The sequence below is a fragment of the Nematostella vectensis genome, chromosome 1 (assembly GCF_932526225.1).
Source record: "Nematostella vectensis chromosome 1, jaNemVect1.1, whole genome shotgun sequence".
Classification (NCBI taxonomy): domain Eukaryota; kingdom Metazoa; phylum Cnidaria; class Anthozoa; order Actiniaria; family Edwardsiidae; genus Nematostella; species Nematostella vectensis.
The window spans coordinates 7,808,891-7,831,236 of NC_064034.1; the positions used below are offsets into that span (position 1 = coordinate 7,808,891).

General features: G+C 38.3%; 2 protein-coding genes and 1 long non-coding RNA gene across 8 annotated transcripts; 1 reads left to right on the plus strand and 2 right to left on the minus strand.

Annotated features, from left to right (window-relative positions):
• Positions 1–3,063: 3,063 nt before the first annotated feature.
• Positions 3,064–11,389, minus strand: LOC116603957 (probable glycoprotein hormone G-protein coupled receptor). 5 transcript variants are annotated; one of them, XM_048728453.1, is made up of 6 exons: positions 11,248–11,383; positions 10,914–10,942; positions 10,404–10,600; positions 9,759–9,830; positions 6,923–6,994; positions 3,064–4,828 (listed from the first exon to the last, which is right to left on the minus strand). In XM_048728453.1, the coding sequence occupies exons 2-6, from the start codon at positions 10,917–10,919 to the stop codon at positions 3,421–3,423; spliced, it is 1,755 nt and encodes a 584-aa protein (XP_048584410.1). In that variant the 5' UTR covers positions 10,920–10,942; positions 11,248–11,383; the 3' UTR covers positions 3,064–3,420. The 5 variants fall into 5 exon arrangements, with proteins under 5 accessions (XP_048584410.1, XP_048584411.1, XP_032221542.2 ...); XM_048728454.1 differs by having other exon boundaries at positions 10,404–10,596; positions 11,248–11,382; XM_032365651.2 differs by lacking the exon at positions 10,914–10,942 and having other exon boundaries at positions 11,248–11,389.
• Positions 5,565–19,141, plus strand: LOC5520478 (probable glycoprotein hormone G-protein coupled receptor). 2 transcript variants are annotated; one of them, XM_001640257.3, is made up of 3 exons: positions 5,565–5,698; positions 16,370–16,603; positions 17,534–19,141. In XM_001640257.3, the coding sequence occupies exons 2-3, from the start codon at positions 16,437–16,439 to the stop codon at positions 18,846–18,848; spliced, it is 1,482 nt and encodes a 493-aa protein (XP_001640307.1). In that variant the 5' UTR covers positions 5,565–5,698; positions 16,370–16,436; the 3' UTR covers positions 18,849–19,141. The 2 variants fall into 2 exon arrangements, with proteins under 2 accessions (XP_001640307.1, XP_032221544.1); XM_032365653.2 differs by lacking the exon at positions 5,565–5,698 and adding an exon at positions 12,250–12,764.
• Positions 18,581–20,876, minus strand: LOC125567423. Its single transcript, XR_007311823.1, has 2 exons — positions 20,649–20,876; positions 18,581–18,825 (listed from the first exon to the last, which is right to left on the minus strand). It is a non-coding gene; the product is annotated as an uncharacterized LOC125567423 (long non-coding RNA).
• Positions 20,877–22,346: the final 1,470 nt, after the last annotated feature.

The following is a 22,346-nucleotide window of genomic DNA, read 5'->3' on the forward strand; positions in this document are numbered from 1 at the left end:
CACCCCAAAGTAAAACTCCAACAACTCCAATCTCCGTTCTTGGGATTTTCATGAAAAATATCAGAAAAGAAAATCCTACCTGTAAATCAGCCATTGTCATGCTAACAAGGAAATAGTTTGACTTCTTGACTCGGAATGTTTTGCGTAGAAAGACAGCCAGTGCGAGGATGTTGGCGACCGTAATTACACATGATTCACTCGTAAAAAACACTAGGAATATATCAAACATTTTATCTATTTGACTCGTCGAGTTGCTCATGATGATCGTGGGTTTTTTCGTTTGTACTTCTGAGATTCAATGCCTCAAATCTAACAGAAAATTTGGTATTTCTGCCACTGCCAGGAGTCACCGCATCTGTATGTAGTTGTTATAGCTGTTGATAACCAAAGCTCCTTTGCTTGGTGCTTCCTCTTTCCTGATTGGATGATGTTCATTGGACGTCTATTTATTACAAGAAAAGGAAGCAAATCCTCAAATTAGCTTTTGTCAGTAGCAGATATATGAGCGGTTGTAAATTGCCTCAAACGGGATTTCATCTATTCCATGAGTACTAGCGGACAAGTCTGGTATAACCGTTTTTATCTGTAAAGATTTGATTCGGGTTTTTTTACGCTGGAATGTCGCTCTTTTAGCCAAGGTTTGCTCGTTTTGGGGAAATTTTCGTCTCCGAATCATCGGTTCCTAAGTTGGTTCGACGCAGATAATTTTTTTTATTAACGCCGAAATTCAATCAAGTCTGGAATACAAAAGAAACTATGGGATATCACCTTAACCAAAAGAAAGCCATTAACAAATCTCAGAGGATGCCGTTTAAGCTCTATCCGCTGAATTATGAAATAATAGTCGGCCTTTTGATTAAAATTCCCTAAATCTTATGTGGGTCGAAAACAGCAGAAAGAACCATTCACATCCAGAACTTCATAGTTCTAACACATGGAAAAAGCAGGAGAGGGTATTTAAAAATACACAATCGAGCCCAAGAGCGCGTTTGGAAAAAGAAAAAATAAACGGTAAGACAGAAAAACAAGGTGGAATCCGCTCAATTAAACATAAGCGTAGATTTAACATTTCTAGCATATTTTTACGCTTATCTCAATTTCGAGTGTAGGTCCGCTAAGAAATAATTTTCTTACCCTCGGCGAAAAACAGAGTACAGATTCTTACCCTGTGATTCTGGTCCCTTAATCGCTCAGTTTATTTTTCAATCCGGGGGGGTACTTACATGATACCTTTTCGAGTTGAAACAATATTTAGGCATTACAGTTTATTCGGAACAAGTCCAACAGCATTTTCGTCGGATAATTCTGGTTGCTTTACTTTACTTATTCTGGAAATGTTTAGGAAATACAAATGAACCCTCTTTTTAGTCTTTTCCTTATTCGGATAAGTAGTAAAAACAAAATCGGGCGTTGAAATACCATTTCCTTATTCAAGAAATGTTTAGAAAATACTAAAAACCCTCTTTATAGTCAATTCCTTATTCGGGATAATTGGACAAAACGAAATCAGGCGTTGTTGTGAAATACCATTTCCTTATTCGAGAAATGTTTAGAAAATACTAAAGAACCCTCTTTTAAGTCTATTCCTTATTCGGATAAGTCGTTAAAACGAAATCAGGCGTTATAAAATACCAGTTCCTATTCCAAGAGATGAAAAGTTGAAATTGAAAAAATCACTAACAATCTTCTTTTTAGTCTATTCCTTATACGAATAAGTCGTAAAAAAGAAATCAGGCGTTATGCAATACCATTTCCTTATTAAAGAAATGTTTAGAAAATACTAAAGAACCCTCTTTTTAGTCTGTTCCTTATTCGGATAAGTAGTTAAAACGAGATCGGGCGTTATGTAATACCATTTCCTTATTCGAGAAATGTTTAGAAAACACTAACGACCCTCTTTTTAGTCAATTTCTAATATGAAATATCATTTCCTTTTTCGAGAACTCTTTCGAAAGGCGTCGTTAAAGCGAAATCGGGCGTTACGCAATTGAAATGATGAGAAAACACTGACAATCTTTTTGTTATCAAGGTCAAATTCCTTCTACACGCGTACTCAAGTTAAGCGTGAATATTTCTCCTCTAAATATATTAATGCGTTTGGAAGGAAAGCCCAATATACAAATACGTTGATTAGATAAGAGGTAGATTTCCTCTCTTTTGCTAGATTCATTTGGGAAAGCGATTGCACGCATTGCGTAATTTGACCTTTTGTAGCAGATAGAGTCTCATGTTCACAGCTCCGTTTAGCAGCAGAGCACGTCAATGAGCAACCATAATTATCCGACGAAAATGCTGTTGGACTTGTTTTGAGTAAACTGTAATGCCTAAATACTGTTTCAACTAGAATTAAAAGGTATCATGTAAGTACCCCCCCGGATTTGAAAAAAGGAACTGAGCGGATAAGGAAACAGACGAAAAAGGAACTGCGGATAAGGAACCAGAATCACACTGGTCAGATTCGGTAACGAACACGGTAAAAAATACTGGATAAGTATACTGATAACTGAACCCTTTTCAAGTTTAGAGACTAACAATAGGTTCTTTTAAAATTGGTTTGTCATTGTTTTACCTTCAGCACCTGATTTTGTGGCCTATACGCCCCCCACCCCCCTCCCCCCATACGGCATGACGCAACTCAATTCGGAAGTCGCAACACTATGAAACGCGCAACACTAAAAAATGTTTCACTGGTGTCGAGCAAATGGATATGCTTGTCTAATAATGAATAATGTGCAAAGTTTTAGAATACATTCTTTCTTTCTCGACCCGTAGTCGACAAAATAGTCCGTACAATATAATTGACCCAGGTGTAAAAAAAAAGTATTTTATCGTTTATCCATGTTAAAAATCCAGCTGGGAAGCTCCTGCAATACCGCTGCGTACTCGGGCATGTCTGATTCATGTGTTTCTTACTTCTTCTGCTAAGCAACTGCATCTGTCGTTCTTCCGGGTTTTTGATTTAGTTCCGAACGGATTGCCAGGGACTGGGTCGAAAATAAAAGCTGCATCTTCACGGTTTTCAAACTAGGATCTGGTCAATGCTACCCATAATGCAATGCCGTACAATATTATTTGAATTTATTTCATTATGACCATGAGATATAAGCATCTTTTAGAAATGCTTTATGTAATATCAATTATGCAAATGCTGTAAAAAATATTGTACTTTTATTTCCATTTTATATTTCACTTTTGTCATCCGATGATAATTTCTTAGGCTTAAAAACATGACATATCTTTTTGTTTCCTTATTTCGACATCGAATGACTTGTTTTTACTTAGAGTTTATTTGACTGTGCGTGTTTTACGTGGTATTTTCTTCTTTACACTTGGGAACATACACCGAACGCGTCAACCCTAAGTGTGACACAGGATGTAGACGAATCTCGTGATTAATGCTTCCGCCAATCCTTCGGAAGCCTATCGTAAGTCCTCGGCCTTCACGACTTCAAGACATATACCTGACGTATCCTGCCTCGACTGATCACGTGTTACGGTTGTAGAAGGACCGCTCGCGCTGCTTTCGCCAACACCTCGGAAACCTATCCTCTTTCCGAAAACTCTACGGTACAAAGACCTCAGCTCTTCTCGGAAAGAGCTACTCTGGAATGCATACAACCCTGGGTTTATTGCACTTGAAATTGTGAGGCAAACGATCGAGAACGCTGACGTCAAGACATCGGTGGCAGTTCGAGAAACCGAACGAACGGTCCCAGACCATGACCATATAAGAGAAATCGCAACCGGCAAAAAGAAAAAGAACATGTTGCACATGACAAGAATGAAGATTCGCTTTGCAAGCGTGACGTCATTGCGTTTGCCCGTGCGCAGTCCAGACTTCTTGACCGCGCGATAGAGTTTTACGTATAGGGGAATGGTGACGAGGTACGTAATCGCAACGGTACCGGTGACGTAGAAAGAGAACCAGAACTGCGCCGGGATAGACTTGACTGGGTAAATCGGCACACAAAACAGAGTTATTGAATAATCTGCGACCCCTACTAGTGGGAGGACAGCAAGCAAAAGAGAGTATATCCAAATTACGGCAATAACGACCACGCAAGACCTCAACATCAAGCGATAACGAGGCTTCGTGCTGTACACGATGGATAAAAACCTCTCTACTGCTAGAACGAAGAGTGTGTTGACGGAAAGCTCAGTGGCAAACATCCATGGAAACCCAAGGTAGCTGCAACTCGTGCTTGTGAACTTGAGCATCTCTTGAAAGGTCCTCTGCTGGCGGACGGCAGTGATAGATAACGAATACAATCCGTTCAAAAAGTCCGCAAAGGCGAGGTTTGCTACCAGGAGCATTGCGATATTCTTGCGCAGACGGTTCGAGTACATCGTTGTGGTGATTACGCACAGATTCAAGACAATGGCTAGGGGTCCAAATAGGTAGTTCAACCCGCCCACCTGTCTTGTTACGTCCCAGCATGGGTACGTTACTTCAGAAGGTATCTCTTGCTCAAAGCATTTGTGTCCCTCTTCGAAACAGTTGCTAATAAATCCATATTTGGCGATGGTTCTCGGAAGTGACTTGACAGTGTAAGCTCTTGCACGACAAGGATAACCTTCAAGGTAAATAAGATATTCCCCTTTTTTCAGGTTTTCAAGTTTTGTAGAAATTTCCTTTGCCTTGATAAGGGTACATTCGGAACACATCTTGCTTAGCTTTGTGCCGCGAATTTCTAGGAGACTGGTGAGAAGAAGGATGTCGTTGCTTAGCAACCAGTTATTTCCCGTCATGTCCAGGATAGCAAGTGAAGGCAAATCAGTTGAAATATTGCTGACCTCGAATGACTTGATTCGGTTCATGCTGAGGTTTCTTTAAAAGAAAGAGAAAGATGAGAGAGCTTGTTATATGATATTACATTCCGTTGCAGGTAAAAACAACTGCCCAGTACAAGGGCTGTAGTCAGTATGTGTGTTTTTACTGAAAGACATTGCAGAGATCTCTAATGAAGCTAATAAAAGTACACTAGGCCAGGCACGAAGTTGGGTCCCAATCTAAATTACCCTTAAATTTTAAACTTTTTTTTGCTTATTAAAGACTATGACTTTTTCGTATACCGTCAGCCTTATTAGCGTGTCCAGGGCATTATTGGGGGGGGGGGGGGGGGGGGGAGGACTGACAACCTTGATAAAATATATCGCGGGAGCTAATATATGTGCCTTATTTGAAAGACTATTTAACATTCTGAACATGTCAATGATATTTCTATTCAAGGAAAAATAAGTTAGGACAAAAGTCATAGGTATCGCCATAAAAAGTAGGTCGAAATATGAATCAAACTTTTTTCCACAAGATCAGCTGCAAGAGATATTGTGCTTGTTGATAAAAACAGATTTTTTCATTAATACTTTTTTCATGCATACCTAACTTTGAAGTAAAATAAACTGAAATCCGCGTCGTCTGCTGAGTCAGCGTTTTATTTTTGCTATACTAGACGCTGAACGAGAAAACAAACTGGACTCTTAGATTAGCAAAAAACTATGAGGTACCACAGGCTATGCGTAAAACTTTCCCTTCCTAGTGTCAGCGGTTACATCACCTCAGCTCTCAACTCAAAAAGAGGGCTTCACGCATGCGCCTTAGTTCCTTTATTATGTGATACCCAGGCCTCTCGCGCGCCCTGCAGCAGTATTGCTCAGGTCGGTCTACGGTGGAGTTCGGAGAGCTACATCTCCCCGTCAAGTAAGTACCTACCCTCCGGGGAAACATTATTTCTTACAGAGATAGATCGTGTTTAGTTCGTTTTTAGATCAGATAAGAACAGAATAAATGTAAGTGTATTTTGAGAAAGCATCCTTGACTAAAAAAAGTATGATATGTAAAAGTATGATAAAACTTTGATCAGATTGCAGCTACTTTGAGATTTCTTCACGTAATTTCTCTTCCAGTAGACTAGACTATTATATAGATTTTAAAAAAATGCCTAAAAGCGGAGCCAGCATAAACACCTTTTGTGTTGACTGATCAAAGGTATTATTGGGGATCTAGGATCCTGCTCTCTACTGAGATTTATTTATTGTACCAACCAAATGGATCCAGGCCTTATTCAATAATTTAAATTATGCAGTACATCAAAGTTAACAAACACAATTCCTGGTGTGGATATGGCTGTCAAAGTTGTCAAGAGTCTAATGGTAAATTCTTATGTCCCATCATAAATAAGTATTTTAATAGCCGAAAACGAAGTGTGCGTTTCACTTTCGCGTGCTGAAATCAAATTCTCAAAATTAAGCCGTTGTTCCTCTAAAAGGTTTGAAGACAAAAAGTGGTTCCTCTAAAAAGTTTGAAGACAAAAAGAATAACGGTAACATGAACAGTTACCAGAAAACAAACGTACAACCAAAAGTTGGAATTGGTAAAATGGAACGGTAAAATAAAACGACAAAAGGGGAAGAGTAAAAGGGAACGGTCATAATGCTAAACACAAAAACGGGAACGCTAATGTTATTATAAGGTAATTTTATGAGAGAGAACGGTGGGAACAAAACGAAACGGTTAAAAAACGCTACACGGAAAGCGGAAAAAAATTGAGAAACGCAATTGGGTTCTTTGTGCACAAGGTCTACAGATATCAAATATACCTCTACAAAGCGGGCACTTTACAACATATAAAAGACGTCTCTATTATTATAAATAATTGGGGAGAGGAAATGAGTTTTCTGATAAAAATCTGATCACCCCCGATAGAATAAAATGCCTTTGTAGTATCTCTCCGGACGTTTATTGTCAGATTTGGCTACATAAAAAAGTTTGACTGATGGATTGATGACATACCAGAGTGATCTAGCTTATGCTTTATAGTTTTGCCTACAAATAGCATGTCTATTGAGAACCGAAAGAGGACATTCGGTCCCCTGGGTACGGGCCTGAAAGCCTCTATTTAACAGGCACTTTATGTATACTCACAGATATCGCAGACAGTTAAGGCCAGCAAATGCGCCACTTGAAATGGAACTCAATTTGTTGCTTGTTACAGACCTTGAGACAAATAACACATTTAACATTTATCGTGGTAATTAAGGCAAACAGGATTATTACAATACTTGATATAATCTGAAAATTCATAATCATCATCTTAATCACTATCATGCACAATATTGAGCTTCTTATGAACAAGAGATAATCATATCCAACATCTGTCATAATTCTGTCATCATTATCAAAATATCAACATCTCGTAATGTCATTCTCAATCCCTCCTAAACGACTACTGTAATCTGTTATGATACTAACAAGGCTCAGCGGATTAGAAAAGTTTGTGAAAGTTCCGGGCTCAATGTAATTTATCTGCACTTTATTATTATAATACCAACTACATCTCTATTGCCATGTCATTCTCATTTCATCCTAAACGACTGTACACTTTTTTATAAGAACCTCCAGACTGAGATTTCACCAAATATTAAGAACATGATAAGAACATGCCGAGGCCCAAGATAGCAGAATTTGTTTTTCTTTTCTTTAGTCTTGTTGCGTTCTAAAATGTAGATTCAAATTGTGCTCATAAAACCTTAGTATTGCTATTGATTATTAGTGTATTTCTCTTCCTAATATTCTTGTATCATCTATTGAGGTGGGGGTGGACTCAAGGTGTGCTCCATGACAGTAGACGGGGCTGATCACTTAGGGGTAAATTTATTTTAACACCCAAAGTGAGTCATATTAACAATATAATTTTATTGAAATGTATTATATTTTATTTATGTAAGTGCCAAGTAAACAACAACATTTATTTATTTCGAAGTCAAATGAGAGGGCTATAGAATATCCACACTATTGAAATTAGAGCATATACATACTTTCAAGATCAACAACACTTACAAAGTTCAAACAATTCTCTAGATTTTATTGAAATGTAAAAATCAAAATAAAATGACATTGAGGGAAATAATTAAACTTATCTAAAGAAAGCACCAAAATACAAAAAGGTAATCACCAAAGTAATTTTCATAGATTTACATATCTTACACTACACATGACTACTGACATGTTTACCTCTAAATAGATATAAAAGACAAAGCAGCAGGCTTTTAACTTTTCTAGTACAAGCTTTTTTACGCTTATTGAATGATGAAAACTGCTCGATATTCTAATGGATTTTCGTCTCAATTTGAGTTACACCTATGCTGTTCTTTATTGGAATCAACAAAAATGATATGTCATTCATTGAGAGATATCAAGTAAACAAAAGAAAACAAAATTCATCTTTATGGGAGGCCGGTCAAGCGTCCGATGCGAGTAGCCTATTCTTTGGGATTGATTCATCAACAAAGCGATTTGTAGGAGACGATTTCCATCAATTGTTTCAAACTGCTTCTACTTTAAAATAGATTAAGCAATAAAGGTAAATACCTCGAGTCCATTCATGAGTGTCGAGATCACATTTAATTACGTCTTGAAGTAAACTGTATGAGCCTAAAGCAGCCAGCACATAGAATTTTTATCTCGAGCATTCACGTGTTTCCGGGTCTCTTCGGGTTGCAAATGGAAACACGAAATCAGCGAAATCACAAATACAGCGAAATCATTCCAAGCTGAGATGATTTTCCAAAATAACTTGGTAGAAATTGAGACTATGGTAGAATATGCAGTTAATAATTAGTGAATCGGGCCTTCAACTGCTCAAATAACATGGATCTGAGAGCTGGAATCTCAAAATCAAGATGGCGGCCATGACACAGAAGGTTTCTGGTAACTACGCATTGCGATGACGTATCGTAGGAAAGTAGGCTAGATACTTCGCGTAAGAAAAAGACTTGTGTAAAATCGCAATGAGTACACTAAAAAATATACAATCAGTAACGCATAGGCTTCCTGGGCATTGCGCAACATTGCAGATTTCTCCGGGTTGACGAAAAAAAAAACAGTTGCATTTTATGACTGGGCTACCACAGGTATCCCAGTAAATACAGCTATGAGCATATTAGGAGAGTGTCTCAGGACATCATGAAGTCTATTGGGGCATAATTTAGTGCTTTGCTTATGGATATTTGCAAGCAAAGGTGGATTCATGGTAATTTTTTCTTGTTTGGCTTTGCCTGGATGAGAAAATAATTTTCTAATGAATCACCACAGCTCTCCTAAATGCTGTCTTTTCTGGAACCAAATTGATTCCACAATTGTTTACACTGCTATTCTATGTCTGTATGACCTGGAATTGATTTGTTTGGCTTCGGGGCGAAAAGACTTATAAAAAACCATCTGACTTTGGGGAGAGGACTGGCCCTCCCTTCGTGAATTTTTCCCTGGATCTCCCAGAATGCTTTGCAATCCGTTAAGGCATCCAAGTGGTTTTACAAGCCTTCAAGGAGTGGACATTGTGTTTTGAGGCCATGGAAATAAACCTGGAGGATCAGAATAAAGGTATCTATTTGTGTCTTGAGCTGTGTTTGCTGATCCCTCTCCCCTGTGTGGTTTTTTGAGCGTTTTATTTAGAGGGGGGATTCTGCTTTTCTTTCCTTGTTCGATTTGAAATTTGTCAAAGAACCTGTGCTATTATTTGGCTAAAGAGTAGTTGCTATCACCATGGTTGGATGCATATCATTATCCCTCACGATGCCTGAGTATCTTTATCTTGTTGTGTTTATTTTGCATTTATGATTTTTTTTTTTGGGTTGTGGGTACTCCTCAAAGCCGGTGTGTTTGGGAACATATTCAGCCTTTAAAATGACCCAACGGCCCAGCTTTAACGGAAAATTGGACGTTTTTACAAAAAAAGAGTGTAATCTGTTATGATACTTACAAACTGACTAGATTAGAAAAGTTTCGGAAAGTTCCGGGCTCAATGTAGTCTATCCCTCCATCAGATAAATCCCTAGGGAAACAAAAAGACATCGATATACTTTATGCAGTTTTGTAAAACATGGTAAAAATTTTCCCTATGCTGCAGACACTGAAAAGTCATGGTTGTTTTCGTACGTTCTATGGCCTTTTTAAATCAGGCGCATTGTGTGTCCAGGCCTGTACCCACGTACCCAGGGGGGGGTAGGGGGACCCACAACGGCCGAAGGTCCACTTCCGGTTCTCAATAGAAGTGCATTTTGTAGACAAAATTATAAATTATTATAAATTATATATTTTCGGGGGTGGTCTGATTTTTATCCCCTCCCCCTTCCCCCCACGATAAAATTAGGTTAACTTTTTTCGGATTCCTCCCACCCACCCCCCCCCCCCCCCTCCCGCCTCCAAAAAAAAATCCTGGGTACGGGCTTAGTGTCAGAGGCCAGAATGACCGTGTGAAAATGTAGAAAGTGTTGTTGTTTTATCTAAAACTTTACGTTTCTACGATGCTGAAGTAAAGTCGTTTTTTATACATATCATTATTGCTAAGCCTATGGCTAGATTCTATTTGACTGCGCTACTGATTAAGCGAGCGTGGAATACTCACAAATCACAAACTTTTCTTGGACTAGCGATACCCTGAAGCTCTTGAAGATTTCTCAGTGTATGCTTCTTGGAGCATTTCTCTTCGCATGTGCGGTTAGCAGCGTCCGATAGCTGCTGTATACTGCTGACAAATACGACCAGGGTAAACAGTGGTCTCCATGTATTTGCCATGATAAGAAGATAACAACTACTGGCTTTCTTGCACCATACAATGAGGAAGGAAATAAGGAAATGATGAGAAGAAAATCATGCTACGTCCTTTTATTAGCTCTAAAGAGTAACTTTATATGGTTCTTTCTAGCAACAGCACGTATAGGTGTGGTTTCCGTGGCTTTGTTATTACTCTCACGCCTTTCTTTGAATCGTGCCCTCAACTTCCGGTTCTTCTGAGAATCAGTTATACTTCCGCTAAGAATCATTTATACTTCCGCGTGACAATTTGCAGATTAAGATTGCAAAATGAAAGGGAAATTTTGCTAAATAAACATCAAGACATCAGCTAAAAGATTACCTTCATGTGAAGTACTCAAGAGCTTAGATCTAAAGAAGAAAGAGAATTTGATGTATCACTAAACTATTCTAGGTGTTTCACAGCATATTCCTGCCTGTGTGGCTAGATTTGGATGTAATGGCCAAATCTATGATTTCAGTTTTATCATAATAGTTATCATCACAGGAATAGTTATCGAAACAATGAATACGAGAATCTTCTATAGAAATTGTCGATTTTTGAAAGCTCTCAAATATTTTTCCTACCCATTTGCAGCTCTTTATCCTTAGTTAATATAGAAGTATGCAAAACCTTAATCCAAATGATATAAAACTACTAAATACTCCGTTCATACCTCGCTTGTCGCTCGCTGCTTTACATGTAGAAGCTTGCAAGTCTATTCAATACAGGAAGTCAAATGTCACGCGATAACAATATCAATTACTCTACGTTTAAGACATTTAACGAGTTAATGCACGTCTTGCAGCTTCAAGAGAGCTCTTTTGTCATGTGATTGCCCTTAGTGTGCAGGCAAACGAGACCGCCGGCCTCCCTTTCATTTTAGTGGCCAATATATAGTGTTTGTATGGAGGAAACTGTGTCTTTAGGCCCCCTTCCCTCCTCTCCCAGGAATTTCAAATTCTTTTCGTCAGGGGGGTGGGATCTTTGTGCCCTACCTTATCTACCAACTCTTTAAACATTTTGAAATATTAGTCGATCAGGCCTAGCGACCTTGCTTATTCGACACGCTAAATAACGCTTACTGTCGATTGATTGATTACCCATTTGCAAGAAACATGAACCAGTCCAACAATTTTTAAAAATGTGTGATACTTTATTTTAGTGCTTTTTAACACTAAAAACATCACTTTAGGCAGTAGGACACGAAAAATATGGAGATGTATCTATTTTCTTTTATGTTGTTGTTGTTTTTTGTTCAAAACTTTTGAGTGAGAGGCGGCAGCAAAACTCAAAGTAATAACCTCCGTACGGTGTGCGGTTTAATTATTTCTGATTCAAATTATTTTGCTTCTGTTTCTGCTCAGTTCAACAAAGAGTGAATCGGCCCTCTATGGTAACACCAAGTCCTTGGAGAGCACTTCGGACACCAAAAAAGCTTCCGTACTCGGCGCCTTACGCCGCTGCTAATCCGAGTTTTTGTAAGACCAATCTGGAGGGGGCGCTATACGCATTCTCTAGACTAATTCTAGAATTCTATATCACTTACCTTTTTTGTTTGGTGAAATAATGATAAAAAAACTCTTTGAGCTGTTATTACAAAACACCCTACAAAGTTAGTGTACAATCAAAGTGTCTGCTTTTGTATTGAGGGAAAATATTTTTTACCCTATGTATTATGAAGCATTCAATATTTCAAATAACCAAATGAATGATCATGAATATGTACACAATGAAGCCTCTTCCTAATGAAAAAGAGACTTGATTTGTGCCGAACATTTATTGTTATCATATTATTGTCATCATTCACTAAAAGAAAGGACCGAAACCTTTTTCCAAGAAAAGACAACAGCAGCTATATTACATTTTATCATTATAAGAAATGCTCAAGGCTTGTGCGAGGTCCGTGTGATATAGTGCAAATATACTTTAAACTCTTGTTAATTTTTAAGGTCAAATAAAAGTGACGCATGCTATCTTAAAATTCTTTAAAAGAATCAACCGGTGTCCTGTCTCAGCCAATAGAAAGCGCTTTTGTCGTGTACTAAGCAAATAACCAATCACCTGCTTTTATCTCGAGTTCCTGTCATGGAGAACTGATAATTTTAGCGGTTTGTAACTATGGAGTGATAGTGAAAAGGGTTTCTCTCTGCAGAAAACTAAGTAACGCCGATGACCTGCTGTATGTATAAGGTAAGTCAAGGGGGGGCCCGGGGGGATGAATAGATTCGCGGATCGGCGGATTCAGCCCCGAAATGCTCACGGATTACGGATTTTGATGATTATTTTAGCGGATTGACGGATTTTGGAAATACAGCGGATCACGGATCTGTAAACAATTTGATTACGGATTTCGGATTTTGACTGCTTTAAAGGTCGAATTTCCGATTTTAAATGAATTTCAATCGATGCTATTGTTTATCTGTCAAACCATAGCATCGATTCTAAAAATATCTGCGGATCCACGGATTTGCCCCGAAAATGTTGCGGATCGGCGGATTTACATACCCCTATTCACCCCCCCCCCCCCCCCCCCCCCCCCCGTCAAGCCACGAAGGGAGCGCCTCGCTAAAATGCGATATTCTTTTTCGTTGATTCCGAAACCAGCTCGTGCCATTTTTCATAAAAGTCATTAAAGGTGTGAGGTCTCAAATCATTCTTGAGCTGCCGTAGAAATCTTGAAAGTCTGCCTTTTTTTCAGACGCTATGTCATCCAACACCACTTGACTTTAAAACTTTTCAATGGTTTATGCTACGGTTATGGCTTCACAACATCTTTTATATACATTTATCAAAAGGATTTTCATTCCAAAGATCATCAGATATTTCTATACCACAGAAGTAAATTAAAATTAACTTTATTTTTGTACTCATACATGAGAAAACACAAAGCTAGTATATGATGGTGTTTGATGGATAGGGAGAATTAAAAGCGTTATTCTTCTTTGATAAGTTAGCCAAAATTGAAATCTCAAAATCGATTGTTTTTTTCTTCTGTTATAAATTAAAAAGCCAAGCTAACTAAAAAGTGAAATTTTGGTTTGATATTGTTGGACCTACTTTATAGTGATATAGATTCACTATTTTCGCCTAAATCAAATATCAATATAAAAATCCTGATATCCAAGTGAGATGCGATGTTTAATCACGATTTTTAAAGACAAGCTTCATTATACAAAGCACTATCTACTGTGCAAACGTTTATTATTCCTTTGATTCATGTCAGCCAAAAACACTCCTGTTGGCGTACAATTTTGTTTCTTTATCTGATAAAAATTTGAGTTTGTGGATGCTAAAAACTAAATGTTTTTACCTCTTTATTGCCATTAGGTCAAGTCAACAACCCTCTCAACAAGCAGTTTGTTCCGTCCCTGGTTTTCTGTATGATTCTATTGCGCTGGAAAATGAAAAACTAAAGGTGTTTCAACCCTCAGCATGACTCAAGGAACGCTTAAATAACATGCGCAAATTAAAAAGTTTGTGCAACATAGCTTCTTAATGAACGCAGTATCCAAGAGAGATAAATGTCTTGAGTATATACTTGGCGGGAACGCCGCTAAAACTCGGAATAATGAGTCGATTCTCGAAACTACCAAAAAATCAAAATCTTCAAAAAGATACGAACATTATCATATTCAAAACAATGCCAGAAGCGATACCTCTTCTCGTCTCGCGCGAACATTAGGTCAATAAAGTTGGAAGTTCGATAAAATAATTACAACAAATTTTGTCTTCTTCAGTCCCCGCCATGTATTACTAAAACAATAATTATCCTCAGGCTCAGCTAATAGCGGTGGATAGTCCCGGAGACGCAAAGCGCCTCCGCTATTCAATTCGACTCCGTTGAATAGTTGTTAAATATTCTCTGATTAGTTTTTTTTTTAAAGATACCCTATAGCACTACCATATGAAGACAGCTTGCCCAGAGAACCCCAACGCACGGGCTCCCAGCTAAGCTAATATATAGGTTTAGGCATTCGGAGCTTCAAACGACCAAATCTTTGCTTATTTTTAATTGAAATCTTGAAATATTATTATATTTCTGTTTTTTTACGACATCAACGATTCAGGGATCACATGACCTACATGACCAATAACAAGTTTAGTTGTCATATGATGTTTCGGCGTCAGGGTAGTTTTACTTTAGTGATGTCAACGATGGCGCCACGTGACCATCTTATTGCACCCCACTTGAAACATACATGACACCTACCAAGTTGGTTGTCATGCGATGTTTCTTGAATGAAATATAAATAGCTTTTGATTACGTCAGAATATTTTGCTTCTACCGACACCATCGATGACGTCACAATCACGTGACTCTATTGGTGCCTTGACACATACATGACACATAACCAAATTGGGTTATGATGTTTCGTTTAGTTCTTCTTAAAGTGACGTCATCGATGACGTCACGATCACTTGACCATATTTTGGCCCCGCCCTTGACACTCACATGACACCTACCAAGTTGTTGTTATACAATGTTTATTTCACGAGATATTAATGTTTTTTTATTTTGATGACGTCACACATCTCGCTTCTAGTGACGTCATTGATGACGTCACAATCATGTTACCATACTGAGTACCCCCCTTGACCAACATGGGAGCTTCGCTATAATTAAGCCAGATTAATAAAAAATAACGTACCGCATGATTTGTTGCGTTTAATGCATGCTATAGGAACCCGGACGCCATGTTGTGATAGGAATCAGTGCGATCATGGGCGAGAAAATATTTATTTCAAGATTTACGGCCAAGGTCACTCAAAATTTCGCCCTAATATGTGCCCGATCGATCTGAGAAAGTTGGAATTTTCGTTAGGTCCGGACTGTGTCAGCAAAAAAGGGAATATATCGGCATCTACAATAGTTTGTCCTCATTTTGATGCTTTGAACAAGCGAATACCTCGTGGGTACCCCATGGGTACCCCGCCATTTAGTGTTCTTACATTAAGGGTTAAGTGCGTCATTACATTAAGAGTTGAAAATTTGTTACATTAAGAGTTAACTGTTTTATTACATTAAGCGGCGATTTTTGTTACATTTAGCGTTAGTGTTACATTAAGCGGCAGTTGTTACATTAAGCGGTGATACAAGCTCTATGTCAGAAGCGGAGTGGTTAGGTTTTATGAAGTGTTTAGCGGCGTGGGTTGGTATGGATCGAGATTGGGAGTCTACAGTTCTGCGGTGGTCATTAAAGCATTCTTTTAATTTGCGTTTAGTTTCCCCAATACATTGACGGTTACAGCGGTTACATTGAGTCATATAAATCACGTTTTTAGTATTGCAGGTTATGTGGGAGGTTATAGGTCGTGTTTCACCTGTTGAGAAAAATGTGTAGCTTGTCAGGCCATCGGTTCTAATATGGGTGGTCTCAACCGGCGTGAAGAAACCGTTTAGCTGTTTAGTAATCCACACCACCCTATTTACCATCTTCCATAAGTTACTCCTTACTCAATTACTATTTTTACCTTTTGTTAGTTAATCATCAATGAACTTTGTACATACACTAGCTGTAACATGCCATTGTAACTCATTTATAACCTGAAGAAGGAAAGGTATTGGCCTGCCGAAATATCGTTCTAAAAAAAAATAAATCTGCGTTGTTGTCGACTTTTTCTTTTAAAGGTTTTAATGTTTTGAAAATTACAAAATAATATAACAATTGTCAATTACACCCACATGTACTTTCTTCTTTTGAACAGAAATTCTGTCCAATGCTTGACTAAAGGGTGCAACTTAGTTTACATGAACATTCCACCATTATAAAAAAAAGATGCATCTTATCTTGCAGTAAGGAAGACACGTAGCAAAGCAAAGGAACAGCAGCTGGGCGTAGCACAAGATTTGAATCTTGAAAGATGATCTTCCTAGATGGCCACCAGCTCGGCGCTTTCCTACTGCTGCTTTGTACTCGTGTCACGTGCTCTATCACGTGCTTGGCCGGTAACAAGTCACACGATGACGTAATCTGCCAAGCAGATAGACTGGTGGAAATAGGCAATACTCCGAGAAATTGGTCTTCTATGTAAGTCTCAGACTTCACATTTCTTATTCTTGCTTGCCTAAATACACCAGTCTAGTTCCAGCCGTTTCTTACCCGTATTTCTGATTGGATCTTTAAGTTTTTAAGCTTGAAAACGTCGTTATTATCCATGAGTCGTATTCAATGCAAATACATGCAAATAAAAAAACGATTGTTTAATCTTATTTGCATGTATCTGTATTGAATACGGCTCATAGTTGATACGACGTTTGAACTTATCCATTAATTTGTTGGAAAGAGTTCTGACGTCAGAGAAAACCATTTCTCTTCAGCCTCTTTCGTCTCACGGCCTACCACAGGAATCCCGATAAAACAATTTGAAACATTTTTGCATTGAATACAAGAAGAGCTGGTTATTTACCCTCGCTTCTTATACCACGTGACGTTATTTACTGAAAAATTTTATTCCTGCTCTCGATTTCTGAAAAATTGCTATACACCTCTCGCCTCCTTTTAATTTAGAAATGCCGCCCAATTTAAGCAGGCAGTCCAGTTTCCAATTGGTAGGTCCTTCACGAAGGATTGGTATCCAACCAGCCGTTACACTTCAGAGAATCATACATTAAGTATGCTAGCTGGACAAGAGGGCTAGGACGCATACATACAATGCGAGCCTCGCTTTGGGCACATTTTATGCGTTTACCAGCGAGAATCCTCTTGAGCTTAGAACAATACAATAAAAAAAACTTGGGAATTCTTTATAATCTCTATAATTCTCTATAATCTTATGTTTACCAGCTATTTATTTCAGCGACTTTCCTGGACGTCTAAGTACGTCTGTCCAGCGGACATGCTTCATTTATGATTCCCTGTGTGTAACGGCCGGTAAGCATACAAGTAAAAAATCAAAACTGCACTATTGTATTTTTCTGTCTAGATTCTAACTTGGTGATTGATGTGTCTGATTATTAGCGATCTTCAGCTTGGTGTTTGCGAGCTCCTTGATGAACAGACCTCAGTTGCTGATCCTAGCAGCGGGTCTGCGCAAGTTCAGTTGCTATCTGATTTGTTGGCCTCGAAGGAATACAAAAACATCAGAGGAATTCTATGCACCCAAGAGTGTTCCAACTGCACCCTGTCCATAAATACCTCGAACACTGTTACCAAAGCAGTACAAAACAATTATACTGGCTGCGTAGGGACAAAAAGCTCGCCATCAACTTTTCTAAAGATATCTTCCTTTTATGGATACATGCCTTGTTGCCATGGAAATACAACTACGCAACGGTGTCAAGCGAGTATGATAGTAGTCAAGGAAATCAGTCGTTGCTATGACAGAGCAGCGGTTGTTATGTCAGCAGCTTATGTCATAAGCCCCCTGAGCATGTTACTAAATGGCGTGGTAGTTGCCGTCATAATTGAAAAAAAAAATCTCAGAAAAAATGTGAATATGCTTTTAGCAGCGAATATGGCAAGTTGCGACTTCATACTGGGGGTATACATGGTGCTAATAACTCGCAACTTGCAATACTATGATTATTCAGTATTCATCGCGGAATTTACTGGTATATGTCCGGCTTCTCTGGTGTTGTGGGTGATTGGTAACACAGGGGTGATCTTGACATCCTTGTTCATGACAGTCGAGAGGTACATCGCAGTGGCGCACGCGTTGCATCCTCATAAAAAGATCAGCGTTCGGAAAGCTTTGCGAGGGTTAGCCGGGCAGTGGGTATTTACTTTGGTTTTAGCGGTCCTGCCTTTTCTGTCGCCGGATGGCTACTCCGTCACATACATGTGCATCCCTGTTGACCCAACATCAAAGAACAAGTTCGTGCTAGGATACAGCATCGCAATGGTCCTAGCAGGCTTTATATCTTATGTCGTCATTCTCATTCTTTATGTTCAAATCTACAGGCTTGTTAAACGCTCAGGTACTGCCGTGGGTGTTAAGCGCGAGGGGAGAATGGCAAGAAGATTGGCCCCTTTGATTGTCACAAACATGGTGTTCTTTTTTCTCCCGATTTTGGTAATTCTCATATGGATGCTGAGGTACATTTTCGGAGGGACATCTTTGACGAATGTTCTTCTCAGCCTACTCACGGGTCCAGTAACCATTATTTTGTTCGGATTGAATTCTTGTGCTAATCCGGTACTCTACGTTTTCAGAGCATCGAGATTCCAACAAGCTGTTAGAGCAAGCTCGATACTCTCGACGAGAAGAGCTGCTGTTGTTCATTTTGAAGCAAACAGATCAAAATCCGGGACTAGAACAGAAACACAGACATAATGTCACATAACTCACAAGAACTTTCATCATCAAAATTATTATCATCAGTATCCTCCAACCATTATCATGATATCGATTGCAGGTTATAATTCTTCTTCTAATCATCTTCATCATATCTCTCTTATTCTATGTACTTTTTGTACTTATTACTTTTTGTATTTATTTTATAAATATATGTGTACATATAAATGTTTGTTATTAATATTATTTAAAGCGGATTTTTTCCCAATTTCTGTGACAAAAGCGGGCTTTCCAAAGAGATAAAAAACACAAATAAAGAGAGCCGACTCGTACCAAATTGTGTTTGTTAAACAATCGGCCGCCATTTTGTAAATCTAGCAAAATACCAACTGTGGAATAATTATCCATTTTACACAAAGCTATAACCTCTTACCCAATGAAGACCACTATTTGTTAAGGGTTAAATACCGAGGACGGAGGCAGTTCGCCGTACAGCCTGAGGGCGCAGCTGGGCTTATTACATGATCTATACCAAGTTAATAACAATTTACACTGGGGTAAAAGAGACAAAACTCAATAATAGTTGACTTTTTTATAAAAAAAACAAGGTTCAGGTTATTATTGACCTGCAAGAAAACCCAAGAGAGTTGGTGGTTGATTGCATGAATTTGTAAAGCACATTAGATCAATACTGTACACAATCAAAATTAACATTTAGACAGAGCGGGGCTGCTCCATGCACGGACTCAATTCCTAAAGGTGGAGTTGAATTGCAAACTTTTCATAGCTCGAAGTTTAAATGTGAGCACGCTGCGAGAATGGAGCTCACTGTCAGCGAAGAAGAACGACTTATTTTTATTACGCCAAATATATATTTTCAAGAACTGTAATGAACAAGCGGAACGACTGAGTAGACGCCACAGATAGCCACACCACAGCCTAACTTTGTTGGTGGAATAATTTTCCAAAATGGCACATAAAAATTTGGCTGAACTTATTGTTGAATTTCGAGGGTAACAAATACGAATTTTACTTTCATGACAATTAAATTAATGTATTATTAATATTTAATCGTTCTTGTTATCAAATCTGTGGCGAAAAAGTGGTGTTTTTTGCTCATTTCTACTGAAGGTGGTCCTTCGTTGGTATTCACGGTTTCTAACCTCATTCATATTTAATAAGTTCATCTTAAACCCCACTTTTTCCCTACTGATACATCAAGCTCTCCCCGTTCTTTAAGATTGTGAATTATTCATAGGTATTTTACTGAAATAAAGGACTTGCAAGAACAATGGAAAAGGTGTTAATCATGTAAATTGTAAAAAAAATGCTGTTGACTACGCCTGTGACTATTTACATAAGTTACAAAATAAACAAGGGAAATTGTATGTGGCTTGTTAGCAATTATCAAAGCAAGCTGGGCGAGGCTACAAAACCCGTATGCACAATTTGAGTGGGACTCAATACCCAAAAAGAACATTATTTTCCTGTTAAATGTTTCTATCAATCTTTGTAAGTGTACGTACTTATTAAACACGATGTCGCAGCAAACAATTTAGTAACATTTATTAGAGATTTGAGCTGTGAGATTTTGTCTTAATTAATGGAACACAGCACATAAATTCTAGTTTATCGTAAAGTGCATGAATTAAATATGTTACAATATGCAAAAAAAAATGCATGGCTACACACTCTCTCAGACTCAAGAAAATATTTTTTTTCAAGTGATCATCATCCACGGAAGCAGTTTTATTAAGATAATCAGATAATCAGTTGGGCGATTCCGAATTGATTTCTTAATTCTAGGGGAAAAAAGTGTACCATAAGTTACTTACTTACCTGTAATATCAGTCAATCTTGGTTTAAAAACTGTTGTTTTTCTAGCTCGCTCGGCCATCTTCTTATTAGGCATTACATACCATATTTGGGACGCTTCAATCATTCTTTCGCTTTTTCATCGCTCTAGAGCTTTGTAAGTCGAGAATTTCCACATAAACTTGCAGGAATTCGTGTTTACCACGATTTTGCTGGCAGCCATCTTGGAAGTGGAGCCTAGTCCCTAACGTTTTGGAATATCACAGGTCTCCCGCGCGCTGGCCCCAGGCTCTTTTACACCATTTAGAAAAACGACAGCCATTTATCAGGGCAGGAGGTACACACCCCTAATGGTCATTTCCTTCTACTTTTGAACTAGTAGGGCTAGAGCATTGACTTGACGACTTTTCCTAAAATTTATCTGGGATCAGTCTGATGTAATGAAAATTTTAATATGTGCCCTGGTAACCATAGCAGCCAAGTTTTGAGACAATAGGTTTAATGAAAATTTGGCAAAACGCTTTAAGTCGTTTGGATAAACTATTTATAAGTCGTGCTCACCGTGAATCCATGTCATACTAACGTTTTATACCAAGTTTTGAAAAAGCAAAATAAAAATTTACATTTCTATTTTAGGGGGGTGATGTTTTTTTTCTCAATATATGTCTATTGCAATATAATAAGATTATCGAAAAAAGACATACCGAAATACATATTTAAAAATAGCTCCAATGGTTCAAAATTTACGGATGGGGGGCCGCCCCCAGCCGGAGGAAGCCCCAAAAAGCCCGGTCTGAATAGAGTTAAAAGCTAATAGGCCACCTTCTTAACTTGGCTTGCTTTTAATATAAATGCGGAGGTATCTGTGCTGTGAAATAACTTAAGGTGTGTAGCCTAGATTACTTCAAAGGCACGACAATCATATTAAATTGGTATTAAAATTTATTCAAGGGCTTTACTACTGATTTGGAATATCGGTACGCAATATCTCGCGTATTTATTATACTCTTAAAAGCTAGGTCTAATAACCAGCTTTTTTAAACTATTCCTGAAAAAGGAATGGAGCTGACAAAACTACAATATTTTTGTTCGCGGGAAATCAGTCAATACTTTTTCTCTAGCACCAGCTGTTTTTAAAATAGGTATATAAATACACGGCTGCGGAAATAATTGTGACAGGCATTAAAAGATATCCCTCATAGAGCGCGAGCATCTTTCTGGATGCATTTTTGCTGTGCTGGGATGTCTGCGACATTGCGTTCCTATGGATCGTCACTAAATCGTCACTACTATTCTAAGGTAAGCCCATTCTCTTATTATAAAGGCGGGGAGGGGAAAGTAACGAACACAATAGGCTCAAGGTATCAAATTCTATGGAAACATTTATGTGCAAAAATAAATTTTTAGAAAAGGGGACTTAAAATGGAAGAGCACAAAATACACGGGTCCACCGTGCATTTTTTAAATTGTTTGGAGAAGGAATATACAATTTGCGAAAACTGAGCATTTCCTCTTGGTAAAATAACCACGACTACAAAGCCTTTAGTCCGGGGGCAGACAACAGCAACAAAGCTGATGACGTCTTATCAGATATTTTTCTCTTCCTCAATATTTCTTTCACGAACAGTTTAGTTGTTCCAGTAAGCTATTTTTCACGAGACTCGGCTGTGTTTTTGAGGGTGGCGTAAGGGTTTGCGGCGATGCGGTTTTGCCTTAAATCTG